Source organism: Oncorhynchus nerka, linkage group LG28 (assembly GCF_034236695.1).
Source record: "Oncorhynchus nerka isolate Pitt River linkage group LG28, Oner_Uvic_2.0, whole genome shotgun sequence".
Lineage (NCBI taxonomy): Eukaryota > Metazoa > Chordata > Actinopteri > Salmoniformes > Salmonidae > Oncorhynchus > Oncorhynchus nerka.
The window spans coordinates 70,960,396-70,980,526 of NC_088423.1; the positions used below are offsets into that span (position 1 = coordinate 70,960,396).

Sequence of the window (20,131 nt, forward strand, 5' to 3'; positions counted from 1 at the left end):
CAAAATATAAATACATGCATAAGGCAACATTATAGTCTATCCTCCCCCTTCTCTTCGGACAGAGTGACCCAGCAGCAGCATCACCGCACACACCCAGTGCGCAGATGGGACGTCCAAAGAACCTCATTCATTCGGATGCCTTTTTATCGCAGCAGCAAGGATGTTGTATTTCTCTCTTCTAACTATGAGCCTAACGTTTATCCATGGCATCCTCCTTCCTGGTTCTACCAGGCCTGTGGATTTGGACATCAACCAGATCCTTGAGGATAATTTGGCACAAGGACACACGACATTAAACGACATGTTTGAGGAGGTAGAGCAACTGATGGAGGACACGCATATTAAACTGGAGGATGCGGTGCACCAGGTCAGTTAATGGTTAGGTCTACTCAGATGTATATTTGCAGAGCGTTGATAAACAATAAAGGAGCCTATTATTTCCCATAGCACCCGTTTCATTTGTATGATTTTTAATGTTATATAAAACGCAACAGATAATAGCGCAGTACACTCTTATATCATGTTAGTTGATTTGAAACTTTTCTGCTAAATTAAAGTAACCACAAGTTTAACTTGAGATTTAAACATTTATCAGACTAATAAAAACAGTTGCCAATGTGGGTTGAGATAAGTCTAAGTCAATCTTAATATGCACATTGTGTAAAAAAAAAAAAACAGTGGTGACCCCAATGCAGTATTGATATTTTGCATCAAACCTCTTTAGATGGACAATGAGTGCAGCTTGCATCCCAATAACCTTCCCTCAAATTACCACAACGAAAGCACTTCTGAGAGTGTGGTTGAAACTCAATCCATCCACACCATAGAGACATTACATAAGGTACAGTAGTAGTCACATGCAAATTTATTTTTGTACTGTATTTCATTCAAAACTACAATGCTGAAATGCTATTGTGAATTGTAATACTGTATGGTAGTAGTATTCTGGCATCCCACATTTGTTATGAAGACTGAAAGCAAAATTGCAGAAATCCTACAGAAGTGATCCTAACTGGAAATGTGTCTCTCTTTCTTTAGGAGACAGACAACAGAACAGAAGAGACCCACATCACCAGAACAGTTATCCAGTCCAGTGGAAAGGAAAATAATATTCATCATGTGAGTCAACAACAATCTTTGGAATTTCCCTTCATCATGATTTACAACAGATTTAAAAAAGAAAAAAAAAACATATTATCCACAATAACTTGAACACTATAACTCTAACTGGTGTTTTGTGTTTAATAAAGACAGTGGGCATAAGATGAATACAATTCCATCCTTAATGCAAGTCACAATTCATGAAAGATTTAACAAGTCATGGGTTGTTTCTCCTCTTTCTGTGCTGTTCTGCATGCGGCCACAGCTGCTGTCATGTTTGGGAATCTCATTTCTCTTTCCCCATGCCCTGTACGCCTCTCCAGTCTCAACTGTGCTGTCTCATTCTCTATAAGCCAGGTTAAAGCTAGTCTTATCCAGGCAGCGTGACATGCAGGATGGTCTCTTCAGAGCTGCATCTGTCTGTACATTCATTATATATGGCAGCCACGTCTCAGCCCTGATAGGGCTGCTGATCAGGCAAGATAATAGCAAAATAATAACAGATCAATCAAGCCAGATGTGTGCGTGAGTGACTAGATTACTGCTATAATCGGCCTCTGACCACGACACAGTGCAAGAGGTGCTCAATCCATCTTATCAGCAAAAGTCTGAAGGGTTTTTAGTTATTTGTTTTGGGGAGTTTTAGTCACAGTATCTAGCTGCATAGTTTTGAACAATAACTGTGAAATGTCTATCATTTGATTCGGTGCTTTTGGTAAACATTGCGTGTAGTCATTTTCATAACATCCTGCACATTAAACATTTTCTTTATTGCAGTCACAGGTTTTAATATTTAGTTAAAATAATAGACAGTCTCAGAGCATGCCATTCCTACCAGTCTTTTCCTTAAGATATGTGGTAGAGGGACAAGTGAGAGGGAATTGGGACACATTTTGGGACAAATAGCCCATTGTCCCAGTTTCAACAGCAGGCCCATTTTATTCAGGTCACTTTAGGCACAGATACACTACTGTTCAAAAGTTTGGGGTCACTTATAAATGTCCTTGTTTTTGAAAGGTTTGCAAATGTTTTCTATTAAAATAACATAAAAATTGATCAGAAATACAGTGTAGACATTGTTAATGTTGTAAATGACTATTGTAGCTGGAAATGGCTGATTTTTAATGGAATATCTACATAGGCGTACAGAGTTCCATTATCAGCAACCATCACCACTGTGTTCCAATGGCACGTTGTGTTAGCTAATCCAAGTTTATAATTTTAAAAGGCTAATTGATCATTAGAAAACCCTTTTGCAATTATGTTAGCACAGCTGAAAACTGTTGTTCTGACTAAAGAAGCAATAAAACTGTCCTTCTTTAGAATAGTTGAGTATCTGGAGCATCAGCATTTGTGGGTTTGATTACAGGCTCAAAATGGCTAGAAACCAGTCTCAACGTCAACAGTGAAGAGGCGACTCCGGGATGCTGGCCTTCTAGGCAGAGTTGCAAAGAAAAAGCCATATCTCAGACTGGCCAATAAAATGAAGAGGCACTCTGCCTAGAAGGCCAGCATCCTGGAGTTGCCTCCACTGTTGACGTTGAGACTGGTGTTTTGCGGGTACTATTTCATGAAGCTAACAGTTGAGGACATGTGAGGCATCCGTTTCTCAAAATAGACACTCTAATGTACTTGTCCTCTTGCTCAGTTGTGCACCGGGGCCTCCCAGTCCTCTTTCTATTCTGGTTAGAGACCGTTTGTGCTGTTCTGTGAAGGGAGTAGTACACAGCGTTGTATGAGATCTTCAGTTTCTTGGCAATTTCTCACATGGAATAGCCTTCATTTCTCAGAACAAGAATAGACTGATGAGTTTCAGAAGAAAGTTCTTTGTTTCTAGCCATTTTGAGCCTGTAATCAAACCCACAAATGCTGATGCTCCAGATACTCAACTATTCTAAAGAAGGACAGTTTTATTGCTTCTTTAGTCAGAACAACAGTTTTCAGCTGTGCTAACATAATTGCAAAAGGGTTTTCTAATGATCAATTAGCCTTTTAAAATTATAAACTTGGATTAGCTAACACAACGTGCCATTGGAACACAGGAGTGATGGTTGCTGATAATGGGCCTCCGTAAGCCTATCTAATTATTCCATTAAAAATCAGCCGTTTCCAGCTACAATAGTCATTTACAGCATTAACAATGTCTATACTGTATTTCTGATCAATTTGATGTTATTTTATTGGACGAAAAATGAGCTTTTCTTTCAAAAACAAGTACATTTCTAAGTGAGCCCAAACTTTTGAACGGTAGTGTAAATATTGGAAGAGACCGTGCAACAACGTATCACATCCTCAAAAATGTACTTTGAAGTTATTTTAAAGTAAAATTTGTAAATAAGTTTGCAATAGTACATGGCTACAACCTCTAAATTTCTCTTCAAGACCACCATGTTTGATTTAGCCAATATTTCCAGTACAATCTGTTTTCTAGTGCAAAACTCTGGATTGTGGGCGGCTTTGGTACCTTATAGAGACCATCTGCATGTTTATCTGTGAAGGAGGGTGTGTCTTGAGTGTCCCCTCTTCACAGTAGTGTATCATTAATGAGGACTGTGAAAAGGGGAAATATTGCCGGTATGAGAGGCACTGATCCAAGTATCTAACCTGCAAAGCCCTCGACGTGGTAGGTCCATTTCATGGTTATTAACAGTGTCACACACCCTGACACTGAACCCATCTATAATGTATTCGTGCAGACCTGTTTCCCAGGGGACTTTGGCTCCTTCCTAGTTCCTATTACATACAACTTCAGACCATCTCCAGGTTTTGTAACAGTGCTTTAGTGCACATGTGCACACACACAGCAATCACAGAGCAGCAGATTGCTTCAACAATATGATGCAGCTGCTTCTGCATTGTTACTGCATTGCAGTGTTGCCACACGTGTAACTGGAGTGTTTCATGACGGAGAGCTTCTCTCCTCTTGGCTGTGCATCAAAGCATGTGTCTGATTGAATAAGAGCTCCACCTCCGTCCCCCTCTATCCGAGGACAAAGAGAGGAGCAGGATGAGAGGTAATGAGAGCCTACTCAACAGACACAAACAATGTAATTGGATTTAAGACCAATGTTTTTGGCAGGGCAGAGTAGAAAACAATCCACATAATACTGTAGATACTGGCTTGCATTCAAAGTCAAAGGTACGCTGAGAATAGTTAAGGGTCTTCCAAGTTGATAACGCCTGTGTTAATGTCCTGCACAGAAAAACAGTCATATGTCAAGCAGCACACTATTAACTATTAATTAGATACCACTATTGGTTCAGCTTGCACAAGTAGCAGGAATTTGCTGCACCTAGAGAGCTTAGGAGAGTTACAAGAGACTGGTCATGCCATTCCATGACCATGGGCATGATATTATGCCATGAATGTCATCTGACAGTTTGTCACTGTGTGTGTGTGTGTTCGAACCCTGCAAAAAGGATGAGGAGTGCTGTACAGGACAGCTGTGTGTGTGGGGCCAGTGCAGCCAGAACACCACTAAGGGGGAAGCTGGCAGCATCTGCCAATACCAGAGCAACTGCAGCCCAGACCTCTGATGTGCTTTCCATAAAGGTGCAGGCCACAAGGTCACACACGGAACATAATTCCCCTGCTAAATTATACACCATGAGTCATTCTACATGAAATTAACATCATCTGTGGGGAGCGAAATGGGCTCCTTTTATGTGGCTTTGACTCAGCCAGATACAGGGATTGCTTTGACATCCAAAAAAGGGAGGCTTCAAATTGCGATACCACAAAGCCTCTGTTCTCAATGTAATTGTCCCTAGCCAATTATGATAGTCATGAAGTCAAGTGAAGCAAGGCGCATTGAAGTTTCAGATAGTTAAGTGATCATGTGAAGGCCCATAACCTGCTTTCCGTTCCAAGCACTGTCCATCCTGTAGCTCCAACTCCAAAATGTTCTGGGACACTGTGAAGTCCATGGAGAACAAGAGCACCTCCTCCCAGCTGCCCACTGCACTGAAGCTAGGTAACACGGTCACCACCGATAAATCCATGATTATCGAAAACTTCAACAAGCATTTCTCAACGGTTGGCCATGCCTTCCGCCTGGCTACTCCAACCTCGGCCAACAGCTCCGCCCCCCCCGCAGCTACTCGCCCAAGCCTCTCCAGGTTCTCCTTTACCCAAATCCAGATAGCAGATGTTCTGAAAGAGCTGCAAAACCTGGACCCGTACAAATCAGCTGGGCTTGACAATCTGGACCCTCTATTTCTGAAACTATCCGCTGCCATTGTCGCAACCCCTATTACCAGCCTGTTCAACCTCTCTTTCATATCGTCTGAGATCCCCAAGGATTGGAAAGCTGCCGCAGTCATCCCCCTCTTCAAAGGGGGAGACACCCTGGACCCAAACTGTTACAGACCTATATCCATCCTGCCCTGCCTATCTAAGGTCTTGAAAGCCAAGTCAACAAACAGGTCACTGACCATCTCGAATCCCACCGTACCTTCTCCGCTGTGCAATCTGGTTTCCGAGCCGGTCACGGGTGCACCTCAGCCACACTCAAGGTACTAAACGATATCATAACCGCCATCGATAAAAGACAGTACTGTGCAGCCGTCTTCATCGACCTTGCCAAGGCTTTCGACTCTGTCAATCACCATATTCTTATCGGCAGACTCAGTAGCCTCGGTTTTTCGGATGACTGCCTTGCCTGGTTCACCAATTACTTTGCAGACAGAGTTCAGTGTGTCAAATCGGAGGGCATGCTGTCCGGTCCTCTGGCAGTCTCTATGGGGGTGCCACAGGGTTCAATTCTCGGGCCGACTCTTTTCTCTGTATATATCAATGATGTTGCTCTTGCTGCGGGTGATTCCCTGATCCACCTCTACGCAGACGACACCATTCTATATACTTCCGGCCCGTCCTTGGACACTGTGCTATCTAACCTCCAAACGAGCTTCAATGCCATACAACACTCCTTCCGTGGCCTCCAACTGCTCTTAAACGCTAGTAAAACCAAATGCATGCTTTTCAACCGATCGCTGCCTGCACCCGCATGCCCGACTAGCATCACCACCCTGGATGGTTCCGACCTTGAATATGTGGACATCTATAAGTACCTAGGTGTCTGGCTAGACTGTAAATTTTCCTTCCAGACTCATATCAAACATCTCCAATCGAAAATCAAATCAAGAGTCGGCTTTCTATTCCGCAACAAAGCCTCCTTCACTCACGCCGCCAAACTTACCCTAGTAAAACTGACTATCCTACCGATCCTCGACTTTGGCGATGTCATCTACAAAATTGCTTCCAACACTCTACTCAGCAAACTGGATGCAGTTTATCACAGTGCCATCCGTTTTGTCACTAAAGCACCTTATACCACCCACCACTGCGACTTGTAGCCCTCGCCACCACTCGAATATGTAGCCCTCGCTACATATTCGTCGCCAGACCCACTGGCTCCAGGTCATCTACAAGTCCATGCTAGGTAAAGCTCCGCCTTATCTCAGTTCACTGGTCACGATGGCAACACCCATCCGTAGCACGCGCTCCAGCAGGTGTATCTCACTGATCATCCCTAAAGCCAACACCTCATTTGGCCGCCTTTCGTTCCAGTACTCTGCTGCTTGTGACTGGAACAAATTGCAAAAATCTTTTATCTCCCTCACCAACTTCAAACATCTGCTATCTGAGCAGCTAACCGATCGCTGCAGCTGTACATAGCCTATTGGTAAATAGCCCACCCAATTTCACCTACCTCATCCCCATACTGTTTTTTATTTACTTTTCTGCTCTTTTGCACACCAATATCTCTACCTGTACATGACCATCTGATCATTTATCACTCGTGTTAATCTGCAAAATTGTAATTATTCGCCTACCTCCTCATGCCTTTTTGCACACAATGTATATAGACTCCCCCTTTTTTTTCTACTGTGTTATTGACTTGTTAATTGTTTACTCCATGTGTAACTGTGTTGTCTGTTCACACTGCTATGCTTTATCTTGGCCAGGTCGCAGTTGCAAATGAGAACTTGTTCTCAACTAGCCTACCTGGTTAAATAAAGGTGAAATAAAAATATACTATAGTCCTATATTAAATTTTCTGTAGTAATGTCACTTACCTTTGTCACTACCCATCTCTCTCCCCTTACCTTGTGGTCAGCTCTGCTGTTCCCTGTGTGCACGGCCAAGCCAATAGAGCGTGAGCGCTGTCATGGCTCCTCCAATCACCTTATGGAGCTGCTGTCCTGGGACATAGAGGGCCAGGGACCAAGGGAACATTGCCCCTGTGCTGGGGACCTCCAGTGCGAACATCTCGGGTAAGAATCTATATGCTGCAAACCTGCAACATTTACATTCAATTGAATTGAAGGTATAAGTTATTACATTTAAAAAATATATTTAAAAAACCACTTGGTAGACAAAAGCCATTAGCGATCACTCAAAATGCTGTTGACCCAGTATGATGCTACAAATGGATTAATTACAAATTTCCTCATCTCTTTGACAGCCGAGGCTCCCTGTGTCTGAAAAGACAGAACTCGAGTGAAGAGGACCTGACAGGCACACTTTATTCAGAAATTGGCTATATTGTCTAGGAGTAACCATGCAGCTCAACCTTTTCAGGCCTGTAGACAATCAGATAGAGGGGTCTCCAGTGATTTCAGCCTAGAAAATGAAGTTGCTCACCCTCTCACAAGGCTTACATGTGAGATTCTTCCATCTATAAGCTTGTCATTGTTTATTCAAGCCATTGCAGTTCTCGATCTGCTCGAAGTTAACCAAAGCTCTAGATGTTGCGTAGTGCATAACATCATGTATGTATTAAGATGGAATTTACATGGAGTATTTCCCCGATTCCTAGACGTTCAAAGGTACTGTGTATGATGACTACACTCCAATTCTGCAATAAGACTTCGTGTTAACAAATATGTACTTAAAACATACCCCATCCTGCTCTCTCTGATGTCTCACTTATGTGCCTACCTTAAGGATGCACCATTGAGGCTCTTTGCTCAAACACAATGCACTGTAGCTTGCTTAGTCCTGGTTTTTGTTTAAAATAGTGGTTTAAACAAGGACAGATGACATGTCTGAATATATGGAGCACTTTGACAGGTCAGCTCATCATGCCCACAACTTGGTAATGGAAACTATAACCCAGACACATGCAGCTTGCACAACTTTTACTCATAAGAAAATAAAAGGCTTTGAAAATGTCTATTCTTGAGATATAAGAATATTTACATGTATACCATGTTAAATCCATATAAATGCAGAATTGGTAAAGTGGGGATTCAAAATATTTAATTTACAATAACAGAATACTGCAGTTATGAAAAAAACATTTTAATTTCAATTCTAAAATCTATGTTCACACAAGATTTAAAACTCAAAACAAAGAAACAAATTATTTTATTGGCATTTCTACTGTGAACAATTTGTGGCAGGCAGCATTAGAAGCCCAGAGGAGCTCTGCTGGGTCCCGCAGCGTGGATACCCAGTCAGCTGGTCCAGTAAGGTCTATGCCCTCTGGTCTCAGTCTGAGAAGCAGCAGCAGGTATATATTGCCACAACCACCACCCAACTATCTCCCAAAACCACTGAGGGCTCCCGCCCCTCAAGCAATCAGCATGCACGTGGCCTCGACAGACACGCACCCTTTCACATCGTGCAGAAATAAACCGGTTTCTAAATTAACATAAGGTTAAATACAGACAAAATGTTTTTAATGTGTGCCAGAGGTCGCTCACAATAACATCAAAATAATTTACATTGAACAAAATGATGAGCTCCTTAACATAGTCTACATGGTGGTCTAGTTGCCATTTCCTTGGTAATTGGAGGACTAACACGTATCAGTGAATCAGGAGGAAGTGAGGCTAAGCTCCTATAAAGTGTAGGGGGTGGAGCAGCAGTAAGAGGAGTTTCCACAGTGATGGAAACTGTGGCATTCTGGGAAAACAGCAGAAACCCTCCACGTCAGCAAATCAAAAATTACCACTTTATAGAATCAGAGAAGACCGGTCATTAAATGTTGAGTGTGAACTACGTATCGATTTGCCAAAGATGATTAAAAAAACTGCAGTTTGGATTAAAGAAGACAAAGAAACTGGAAGAAGACGAAGTGAGTTTGTTGTCGTAGATAGTCTTGGCTTTATACTCAGTCTCTAAAGTGGGTGGGTGGGACGAGCATCGCTCTAGCCTGGTGAAATATCAGATGTGGAGAATTTGAACCAGGTACATGTTCACAGATGGGTCGGGTAGGCTCTATCGCTAGTCTGTCTAACAGAGGGAGAGCGAGAAACCCAAGTGCAAGAGGGAGATGAGGAGAAATAAAGTGTTGTGGAGAAGGAGAGGAAACTGACAGACTTGTCTTTTCCTCTGGCCTACACAGCTCTACTCTGATCGTGCACCCATGTCTGGAACATTTTCGTTAAATTGATTTGTCTGTATAGTATTTTTTTTATTGAATAGCTTTTGCACTTCCCTTTAAACTTCACAGTACAATAAACTATAGTGCACAATATGATTTCTGAGCCACTCTTTCCCCTAGAGCCCAGATGGGAGGACGAGAGATGGTGTGTGAGCCGCACTGATCTGGTGACGTCGTCGAGTCAATGTGGGGCCCCACGCCAGACAGGGTCCCTTGGCCGGGCGAAGCTACACTGCGGCAGGCAGGCAGGCCAACCAGCTAACTGGGACAGGCCTCAGTCCTGCCCCGGGTCCTTGACCGGGCCCCCATCCAGGTAGATCTTAAGGGCCTTCTCCTTACGAGGTGAGTAACTGACCCGGTGGCCAGTCTTCAGCAGCCGGCTGCTCTCCTTCTTCATCAGCTCATTGCGTTCGTCTTCAGACTGTTCCATAGGCTCCTCTGTGCTGTCCCTGAAACCCCAGAGCACAAGCTGAGATTTTCTGGAGAATATACCTATATTAAACAAAATAGCTGCAATTTTCCTGAACATCCCATTGTCATGTCACAACACCTACTCATTTGAAATGGCAAAGGGCCCTGTTCCAGTATGGCAGAGTATGATGGGTTTACCTGTAGAAGACCACAGCGCCATCATCACAGATGTACAGAGGCCACACATTCAGAGTGGACACTTTAGGGTTCCAGTCCAGATCCTGATGGATCTCCAATACCGAGATATCACAAGGAAATGTTCCTCGCCCCTGCAGGAGACAATCAGGACACCAGTCAGTAAATTGGGAAACATTTCAGGAAATTAAGTGGAGTGAAACAGCGCAAGAGTAAAAGTAAATCTTAACAGCATCAAAAACAGTTTACCTACCTTGGCAAACTCCAGGTTTTCAAGAGGAACACCACTTATTTCACTGAGCTGGAGAGAGAGAATTGATGTCACAAATTGCCTTTTAATATTAATTTAGCATGCCCTATAATTTACCTTGCAACTTACGCATCTCAAAAGTCTAGAGGCTGATGTTATATACTGTGATGTGAAAAGTTACAGTGCATCTCACTACTCCCATGTGGTGCATCAGACCCAGTGATGTTGCTGGGAGCAGCACTTAGTGGGTAAGACAATCCCACAGTGCTGCCTTGCAAGCCAGCGTGTCTGTGGCCTCAGACATGTGCATCAGTGTACAAGGCCTGGCACCACATTCAGGACGTGAATAGACACACACCTTTTCCTTGAGTTCCTCCACACTGCTGCTCTCCAGAACCACCTCCCGGAAGGGCTCCAGCTTCATCTGGGCGGGGGTCCAGCGGCGGGTCAGCACAGCCAGCTGGGACATGGACTTCATCTTCTCCGGTCCTGGAAAGGGGCAGGAGGGGAGGGTTGGGGATGGCTGAGTGAGCACACACCCACTGTCTCGGTCTCGGTCAAAAGTGATACTCTTTTTTAAAATTTAATTTGTACCCCTTTTTTTTCTTCCCAATTTCGTGGTGTCCAATTGTTGTAGTAGCTACTATCTTGTCTCATCGCTACAACTCCCGTACGGCTCGGGAGAGACGAAGGTTGACGGTCATGCGTCCTCCGATACACAACCCAACCTAGCCGCACTGCTTCTTAACACAGCGCGCATCCAACCCGGAAGCCAGCCGCACCAATGTGACGGAGGAAACACTGTGCACCTGGCAACCTTGGTTAGCGCGCACTGCGCCCGGCCCGCCACAGGAGTCGCTGGCGATGAGACAAGGACATCCCTACCGACCAAGCCCTCCCTAACCCGGACGACGCTAGGCCAATTATGCGCACAAGTGATACTCATTCAGATGAGACAATTAAGTTCTTCAGGGCTTTTCCTTTTACAGAAGTAATTGTTAAAGCTTCCTCTAAAGCCATTTTTACATGACCTAATATAGGCGTTTGATATAAAGCAGTAATATATTTTAGAATAAGTTTGTCTCATGAGGCGATTTACAAATGGTTCTGAAGAGAGTAGTCGAAACAATAGCAAACCAGTATTACCATCTAAAACCTCCAAAAAGACCTCCCAGTTACTGGAGATGTTGATGTCCTCCTCGTAGACGTGGTAGTCCAGAAACACTGTCCCTGGGTTCTTCCACGTCTTCTTCCTGAGACGGAACCTGACCCCACATACACACACAATTAGGATTCAACAACACTTCTTATCAATAAGCATCAGCTGTGAGTCAGTGCTTTAAAAAGGTCACTCACAGTACCCAACCATAAGAGAACAAAGGCACCCATAATACTTTGAAGTGAGAGGATCTGCATCAGGTAGCCTAGCGGTTAAGAGCGTTTGGCCAGTAACCGAAAGGTCGCTGGTTTGAATCCCCGAGCGGACTAGGTGAAAAATCTGTCGATGTGCCTTTGAGCAAGGCACTTATCCAGAGAAACTTACAGGAGCAATTACGGTTAAGAGAGTCTTCTAAATGACTAAAGACTGACATTCTAATTGTATCACCACGAAGACACCTGTGGTACCTTTTACAGTCAACAAATGTTTTCAGAAGGAAATATGTAGGTAAAGGATTCAAGTGTATGATATTTGATGTATGGTTGGATGTGTGCCCATACATTCGTGTGCAATGGATTGTGTATATAGATCATCTTAGATATGCAGATTAGAGTTACTTGACTGTACATGTTTTTAAGTGTGTAAGGTGGAACCCACTTGTCGATGTTGAGGTCCAGCTTGCATTGGTCTTTCAGCTGAGGCATTAGCTCCTCTTTGGACTGTTTCACAGTCATGCCCTTAGCAAACACTGTGTCTACGAGGAACTTACAGGGCTGGGGAGGAGAGACACACACACTTAAGCATGAAACACAATGACATATACAACTGTCACATAATACACCCTGGTGACAAATCCATCAGTGACACACCTACAGACTGCTGTTATGTGAGGAAATTGCACAACACCGAATAACTTCTTGTGTGTGTGAAGAAACATCAGCACATCCCGGTCCTTACCTCTGCATCATTCACTAGTAGCTGGTACACTTTCACCCGATACTCGCCCTTCTTCAGTGCTCTGCCTAATCGAATGGTTATCTGTAAGAAGACCAAGAGGAGCATCATGGATAAGATTGTTTGTAAAAAAAAACACCATTATCTTTTGAAAAAAGTAATATTTTGAAAGGGGCAGATAGTGAGACGCTACGGACCTTGTTGTCGTCAGAGAAGGAGGAGAGGGTCTCGTTGAGCCGTACACTCTCAAACTCCTGGTTGTTGGCGTAGACGCGGAACACCTTGAACTGGGTAGAGGTGACCCCCACGAAAGGCTCCAGGTTCTGTTTGAACGCTGACAGAGTTATCCTCTTATCCACGTGGACCAGTACACCTGACAGGCAAACAGCACCAAAACATACAAAACATACTAATCATATAACAGTATATTAAATACTACATGTGGATTTTGTTCTAACAGCATCTAAACCAGTGTTTCTTAACCCTCGAGGTGTTGCTCTGTCAGATAACTGACATGAGTGCTTATCTTAAATTAACCCATTCACATCCATGTACTATATTTAGTACGATATCAAAAATGTGCCAGAAATTCTGGTTTGTGTAAATGCATGAAATTTGGTGTCAACACAGTTAGCACAAGTGTCTCAGACAGGCCATAATGACATTTTAGTATTGTTATTCTCTTATCATACTTTAAAAATGACTTCAGCATATGCATTTTGAAATACATTTCGGAATTAAGCTGTTTAAAAGCATATAGTATTGTTATCTGACTTGTTCTAAGCCCAAATATATGATTCAACTTCTTGTTGTTTGTGAACTACAGCCGTTTCTGTATCGTAGTATACAGAATATGCAATACAAGCTGTCTTAATGGAGATTGGAGAGTCATTTTACAGCAATCTCCCCCTTTCTCACAAGCACGTGTACACACATACCACAGACATGCACACATGCGGGTGTGCATGGATGTCTCATGATGGGGTATGAAAAATTGGTAATCTTTGAGCACTTTCTGACCACTTCTAACATGTATGGAAGGTTTCATTCAAATCAAAATGGTGCTGTAAAAAAGTTATTAAATTCATAGTATGAACAACCCACACTTATTCCACAGAAAAAAGAAGAAAAAAAAAACAATTCTACAGTTCCCACAAACTAAACAATCAATCAAAAAAAGTTAGGACAGACTAAACAAGATTAGAATCAAAGACCTGCATTTGTAAATAGATTTAGAAGACGTACATTTCTGGCCTCCTTCCCCAGAGCCGTCCTCCTGTGCATATGGTTCTGCTCTGAAGTAGAGGTAATAGGATTCCGCCTTGCTCTTTCCATTCTCATCATACTCGCTGTCCGTGCCACTGTCCTCCTCGGCTGTGTCCCACGTCTCCTTCTTGCCCTCATTGGCCTTGGAGCGGCGGCTGCTGGTGATGCTGTGTGAGTCCAGGCCATTGGCCAGCTGGATGGGGCCGCTGTCAGCGTTGCACAGCGTGTCACTGCTGTGGCTGGAGCTCAGGATGTCACTGTCCACTGAGCTCGTGCTGCGATCGTTGTTCACCTCAGAGTCCGAGCGCTCCTCCCCAGGGAACTGGGTTTCCGGGTCGGAGTAGGCCCCCCCGCCGCTGGCCACCCGGATCCGGTTCTCCAGCTCTCGGTTGTCGACTGCAACGACAGCGGCTACGGAGGAGGAGTCTGGTTCCTGAGAAGGTGAGGGGGACTCGATCTGTTCGAAGTCGCTGGTGTCTGAGCTCTTCTGGCTGTCACTGGTGCTGGAGCCCTGCTGCGGCTGGAGGGACAGGTTCTTCAGCTTCTCTGTGCTCTCCTCCAAGATGGTCTCTACAGAATTCCTGTTGCCCTTTGACCCCTCAGAGCACTCCTCAGGATCGCCGCCCACTTTTTGGCAAATAGTTCTGTTGGTGCCGGGGGATTGCACAGGGAGCGAGACAAACAGGCGGATTGTGTTCCCATGGCGATCCAGCAGTTTCCACAAGAGGGAATCAGTGAAAGTGACCTGGTGATCTGGGGATTCAGAGCTTTCCACAAAAACCTAAGAGAAACCAGATAATGGACAAATTAGGTTTGTGTTACATCTGCGATCAAAGCACTGCTGGAAAATTATGTTTACAGATACACAACATTAACACAGCAGACAAGCTGGAAAGGACAATAATAAAGTAGTGTGACCTTGTTGCTCCTGAAGAAACCCTCTGCTTTCAATGTCTTGTTGGGCACGTAGAGAAGCCGAAGGTCATTATAGCAGCGCTCCAGGACGACACGCATGGTTTCAGCTGAGAGCTCTGTGGCCTTTCAACAAACAATACATACACAGTGGAGAGATACTTCACCACAGATCCCAAAACAAATACTGGCAGATTTCATGGTCTTACAAGTGTGGACTGTATCAGGCTGGATTAGATAGAAAGGAAGAATTAAAGAGTGTCTAAACTAACTTACCTGTGCAATGAGCTGCTTGAACTCAGAGATTGACTGGTTTAGGTAGGCCCTGATGCTGACGGGAGGGGCAACAGTGTCAGTCTTAAGATCCACCACGTGAACCTTCACCATTACCTCTACAGAGACACACACCAACCAGTCACACACACAACTCATTTCCGAAAAGGCTAAAAGAGTTGCTAGTTAAAGTATTATATTTAAAGTATTGAGTGTGTTTTTTACTGACCTCCGGGTTTGTATGGCTGGAAGACTTGCTCTGGTCTGCGCGTCTCCAGCAGCAGGTCAAACATGTAGGAGGACTTCACCCCGCCCAGCAGCAGCCCCATGGGGGTGTCCTCCTCACCCTCGTACGAGCGCTCCAGGTACTCATGGAACTCATCGTACTTGACCAGGCGACAGCAGTCCAGCGGGACCACCCCATCCAGTTCCATGAGCTAGGGGGCAGAATGGGTGGCCAAAGACGCACACAAACACGTCCAATTGCTAATAGACACATAAGATAATGTTTTGAAGCTTCTCTTGGTCATTGTAACCCCGCTTTTGTTCTTAGAACTATGTCTATCCTAGGACTCTCTATTCTGACACCGACCGCTGGCTGGTATGAACTGCAGCTGCTGAGTGAGATTAGCTTTCAATGCTTTCCTCCGCATTTAGCTTCCACTCTGACTTACCTTGTAGGCCATCTCTGTTGCCTCTCTGAGCGTCTTGTCCTTGTGCACTTCCAGCTTGTTCTCCATCATAGCCATCATCTTCACTGGATGCATGCAGAACAGCTTGATCTGACAGAGAAATACAGAGCAATTAACAATACAACCCCTGTGAAAACCAACAGTAGAACATTCAGTCAAATGACCGACACCGTGGCCCATGGGAACGTCCACAGGAGGAGGATGTACCTTGCAGGTATTGCGCTCGATCTCCCTCTGTCTTTTCTCCTGCTCCTCAGACTCCTTCTCCCTCTGGACCAGATGCTTTATGTGCTCAGGGAAGTCCTCACAATCCAGATACTCTGCAGTGGTAACAACACGGCCCATCAGTCAAGAGATCACCATAACTAACTGGGGGTCCAAGTCATTGAGCGAGACTAGGAAAGTTTAACCTTCTAGGATGGTTATACCCACATATTTAACTTTATACAGATGAATAGTCATTTTAGACATTTAAAAGCAAACTTGATTATGGAACTAGACTTGGTTCAATATGTTTCCCTTACTTGCATTCCTTGAGGGGTCTTTCAACCTATAAATCAGCATATACGCATTCGTAGAGCTGTTGGAACAGAAAAACATCTTATTAAATGCAAATGGAGAAAAGGAAAATGAGTAGCCAAATAGAGTTCCATCTTCCTTTCCAAACACATGAAAGAACAGTGCATTACGTAAAAGCTCAGTTATCAACAGGGCTTTGTCCTAGCCTGAATAACCACCCTCTTGTTTTTCTCCCAGGGAGACTTCAATAAAATGTAGGGCTCTGAGTAAACAAGCACCAGTTCATCCCCATTAAAGCTTCCTCTGGTATTGAACATTGTGGTGTGTGGAGTGGGAAGTGAACAAATGCTGGTGATGTTCTGGCCATGTAGGCATGCATTAGTAGGTACATAGAATGATATTGTGAGATGGGAGAGCCAGGCATGGGAGTGAGATGTGTTCAGGGACATATTGATTTCAGATCAATCCAGAGAGTGACTGAGAGACAGGAGCTCCACTGACCTGGCAAAGGCACTGGAGTAATATCCTCTGCTCCCCGAGGACCCTCCATACGTTTTCCTGATGTCTTCCTGGGTGATCTATAGAAGGACACACACACACATCAACACACTGGACCACCACCGTTGTGTTTCTGACAACTGTCAGTTACAATGACAGGCGTCGATTTCTTAAGTCTATTTAAAGCATAGGTCGAGGAGTTATGTTGATGCAACCTGTGTTGAGTTGTTTTGTCTAGTATTACATGCATAGTAAACATAAGTTATTTGAAGACTGAGAATAACCTTGCTGACGTGCTGGTCGTTGAAACTGTACCACTGGCCATCGCTGAAGGACTTAATGCAGGCATAGTAGTGGCCACCTGCAGCGCTGCCTGAATGCACCATGACCGAGAACAGCTCAAAGGTCAATGAACTCTGGAGAAGAGACAGGGGCAGGAGAGACAATTGGCTAACAATTAAATCCAATGACAGCAGATTGCACTACATGCAAACAGACCAGGATGGGCTATAAGACACAGGGAGTACGGGTGCCAGAGTGTAAGGACGGTTTGTGTGGTATTACATAGTGTTGAGGCTGGGTACCTTTGGCTTCAGGACCCTCTCAGTACTGCTGGCGCTGTCCAGGCAGATGCCCTCATCCACACCGTCGTCCGCCGAGAAGTCGTTGCTCATCTGGTCGCTGTGGCAACTGCCTTCATTCTCTGCCCCGCTGTCAGTGCAGCTCTCCGTTTGAGGAGATTTCTAAGAGAGCAGGCATTGATCAAAAACAAAGAGCGGGATGGAAAGAGAGAAAGCAGACAGAGTTCAGGTATCAGTTACACTCATGAATTAATGATGACTTCATGGAAATTACTATTACATGAAACATAATCGAAAATCTAATTTGAGTGGACCTGAAAGGCTGGCACTATTCCACCGCACCCCATGCCTCATTATTCTATCTGGAGTATAACACATAGGAGGCCACACTGGGCTGGTGTGTCTCACCTCGTCCTCCACGTCGATGAAGGGACCCATGTCCAGCTCCTCAGGGAAGGACATGCGGTCGTTGAGTTTGATGCGGTGCATAGTGGTGTAGTCAAAGTCAAAACGCTTCAGCTGCAGAGTCAGCAGGTAGGGAAAGTGCAGAAATCTCAGCCCCTGTGGAGGGAGGGCAAAGGGCCAGAACACTCATGGGTCAGAACCCAAATTGCCTGGGCAGACCAGTGACCACCTTCACTCAACCCCCCCCCCCCCCCCCCCATCAGTTCTCCCATGACCCAAAGGGAAGTGTGGTCTTAACATCAACAAGATCACTAGTCTGTATACTCACCTTTCGGGCATCACATTTTTTCTTGCAGCGCTCACAGAAGTACTGGTTGGCCCCGTCCAGAGTCTCTGGCTGGACGAAGGCCTGCAGAGCCTCCTCCTGTTTCAGTGAGTCACAAAGGCACTGTATCAGTAACAACTCTGACCACATTTACATCAAATTACACTGTCTTAGGAAAATGCAGGAGCATACAGCACGGTCTGGACTTCAGTGTCTGCGCGGTGAATACATTAATGACCATCATAGCTTTGATCTCTTCACACACTTGGATTAATACTGCTATAGTCATGAAGGGCAGAGACATAAGAGATGGAGGCAGAGAGACACGCACCACGCTGCCATAAGCCTGGCTGGCCCCAAATGGTCTGATGACCAGAGGGATGTCCAGGTAGGTGTCGATCCTCCAGCTCTCATAGCCACACTCCAGACAGCGCACATAGTCCTTCAGCTTCCCCTGGTACAGCTGGTTAATCAGGTCAGCCTGAGGGGGGACACAACACGAGGGAGTCAGGCCCAAGCAGTCACAACACTCGCACACATGTAGCTCTCAGAATTGTGAAATACGCACTTCACTGCTCACAACTCTATGCCAGCTTCATAATAAAGTAAACTCCCTAAACTCTAACACCCCCCAAATACAATGACTCGGCCCCTCTCAAAGAGTCAACACATTTCACTTAATATGTGATTGCAACAGCAGGCTCATTAACTGGGTAAGACCCTATTTAACAGGTAGAGACCAATTGGTCCAAGTGTTGGATGTTAATGGAAAACTGTCTAATGCAAGAGGAGATTAGCTGTGGAGTCCCGCAGGGGAGTGTCCTTGGTCCACTGCACATTAATATGAAAATCAGCCTGCTCGTAAATTGTTTTTGTACATGGATGACTGCTCAATTGGTGTCCCAAAATAACAAAGTCTCAATAGAAGAGATCCTTAGAGCGGAGTTATTCAATATTACTAAATGGCTTATTTGGTTCCAGAGTAATGCTTGCAAGGTCCCCTGGTTTCAGTGTCAAAGTGGGCAACTCAGAGGTTAGACCAAAAACATCACCTTGGGTGTTAATTTGATAGGTACCTGACCTGTGAGATTATGTTTAACAAAAATAAACCCCAAAATATAATTCCTAGCTCAGACCTCTAAATGGCTTGATATTTACACCCTGAAGAGTCTGGCAGGTAAGCTAGTTCAGTGTCACTGATTAGCCTACCCAATTTTACCTACCTCATCCCCATACTGTTTATATTTATTTACTTTTCTGCTCTTTTGCACACCAATATCTCTACCTGTACATGACCATCTGATCACTCCAGTGTTAATCTGCAAAATGTTAATTATTCGCCTACCTCCTCATGCCTTTTGCACACAATGTATATAGACTTTTTTTCTACTGTGTTATTGACTTGTTAATGGTTTACTCCATGTGCAACTCTGTGTTGTCTGTTCACACTGCTATGCTTTATCTTGGCCAGGTCGCAGTTGCAAATGAGATCTTGTTCTCAAGTAGCCTACCTGGTTAAATAAAATGTGTGCTCAGCAGCCACAAACATTTGAGATTTCAAAACTTTTGATTCTAAAGAATAAGCCACAGACCAGCTAAAACAAGCTTGTAAGAATTGTATTTTAACTCCCCCGGCCCTTGAATTTATCTGGAGGTCCAGCATTTTAAGCAGCTAGGGTGGCTATCAGTGTAAAAATAAATGTTAATTGAACTAGTTCGGTAAGGTCCACTCTCAGCCCTCACATACCTATCCAATTATGTTTATTTAGAGATGTCCACCAGCATAATACCTGCGCCAGAGACCTTCACCATGTTAAATTTAAGAGTATATCTGGTAAGAACCCTTTCTTATATTCCGGTGCTGTGGAGTAAAAAATAAAACTACCATAGCAACTTAAAGCCATACCAACAATAACCTAATTTAAATAGAATGTAAAGGCTAGCTGATTGAAAAGTAAAAAACATTTTCATGTCTGTATATATCTGGAATATGTAACTAATCTACCCTGAGTGTGCAAAACATTATGAACATCTGCTCTTTCCCTGACCAGGTGGAAGCTATGATCCCTTATTGACGTCATCTGTTAAATCCACTCAAATCAGTGTAGATGAAAGGGAGGAGACAGGTAAGATTGGGATTTTTATGTCTTGAGACATGGATTGTGTGTGACATTCAGAGGGTGAATAGGCAAGAGAA

At 44.2% G+C, this 20,131-nt stretch overlaps 1 protein-coding gene and 1 pseudogene across 5 annotated transcripts in view; one reads left to right on the forward strand and one right to left on the reverse strand.

The window, feature by feature from the left end:
• On the forward strand, window positions 1–8,648 carry LOC115113641 (dickkopf-related protein 3-like; annotated as a pseudogene).
• The window catches only part of LOC115113640 (ubiquitin carboxyl-terminal hydrolase 47-like), a 23,325-nt gene continuing 11,650 nt past the window's right edge, over window positions 8,457–20,131 (reverse strand). For all 5 annotated transcript variants that reach the window (XM_029641514.2, XM_029641518.2, XM_029641517.2 and 2 more), the window contains 21 exons: window positions 18,266–18,415; window positions 17,938–18,033; window positions 17,613–17,765; window positions 17,208–17,366; window positions 16,908–17,039; window positions 16,627–16,703; window positions 16,131–16,186; window positions 15,814–15,926; window positions 15,589–15,696; window positions 15,144–15,351; window positions 14,918–15,033; window positions 14,648–14,767; window positions 13,709–14,510; window positions 12,661–12,836; window positions 12,467–12,547; window positions 12,167–12,282; window positions 11,497–11,615; window positions 10,709–10,839; window positions 10,354–10,401; window positions 10,104–10,234; window positions 8,457–9,943 (listed from right to left, as the gene is read on the reverse strand). In XM_029641514.2, the coding sequence (XP_029497374.2) occupies window positions 9,769–9,943; window positions 10,104–10,234; window positions 10,354–10,401; window positions 10,709–10,839; window positions 11,497–11,615; window positions 12,167–12,282; window positions 12,467–12,547; window positions 12,661–12,836; window positions 13,709–14,510; window positions 14,648–14,767; window positions 14,918–15,033; window positions 15,144–15,351; window positions 15,589–15,696; window positions 15,814–15,926; window positions 16,131–16,186; window positions 16,627–16,703; window positions 16,908–17,039; window positions 17,208–17,366; window positions 17,613–17,765; window positions 17,938–18,033; window positions 18,266–18,415 (3,267 nt within the window). In that variant the 3' untranslated portion in view covers window positions 8,457–9,768. The remainder of the gene's footprint in view (window positions 9,944–10,103; window positions 10,235–10,353; window positions 10,402–10,708; window positions 10,840–11,496; window positions 11,616–12,166; window positions 12,283–12,466; window positions 12,548–12,660; window positions 12,837–13,708; window positions 14,511–14,647; window positions 14,768–14,917; window positions 15,034–15,143; window positions 15,352–15,588; window positions 15,697–15,813; window positions 15,927–16,130; window positions 16,187–16,626; window positions 16,704–16,907; window positions 17,040–17,207; window positions 17,367–17,612; window positions 17,766–17,937; window positions 18,034–18,265; window positions 18,416–20,131) is intronic.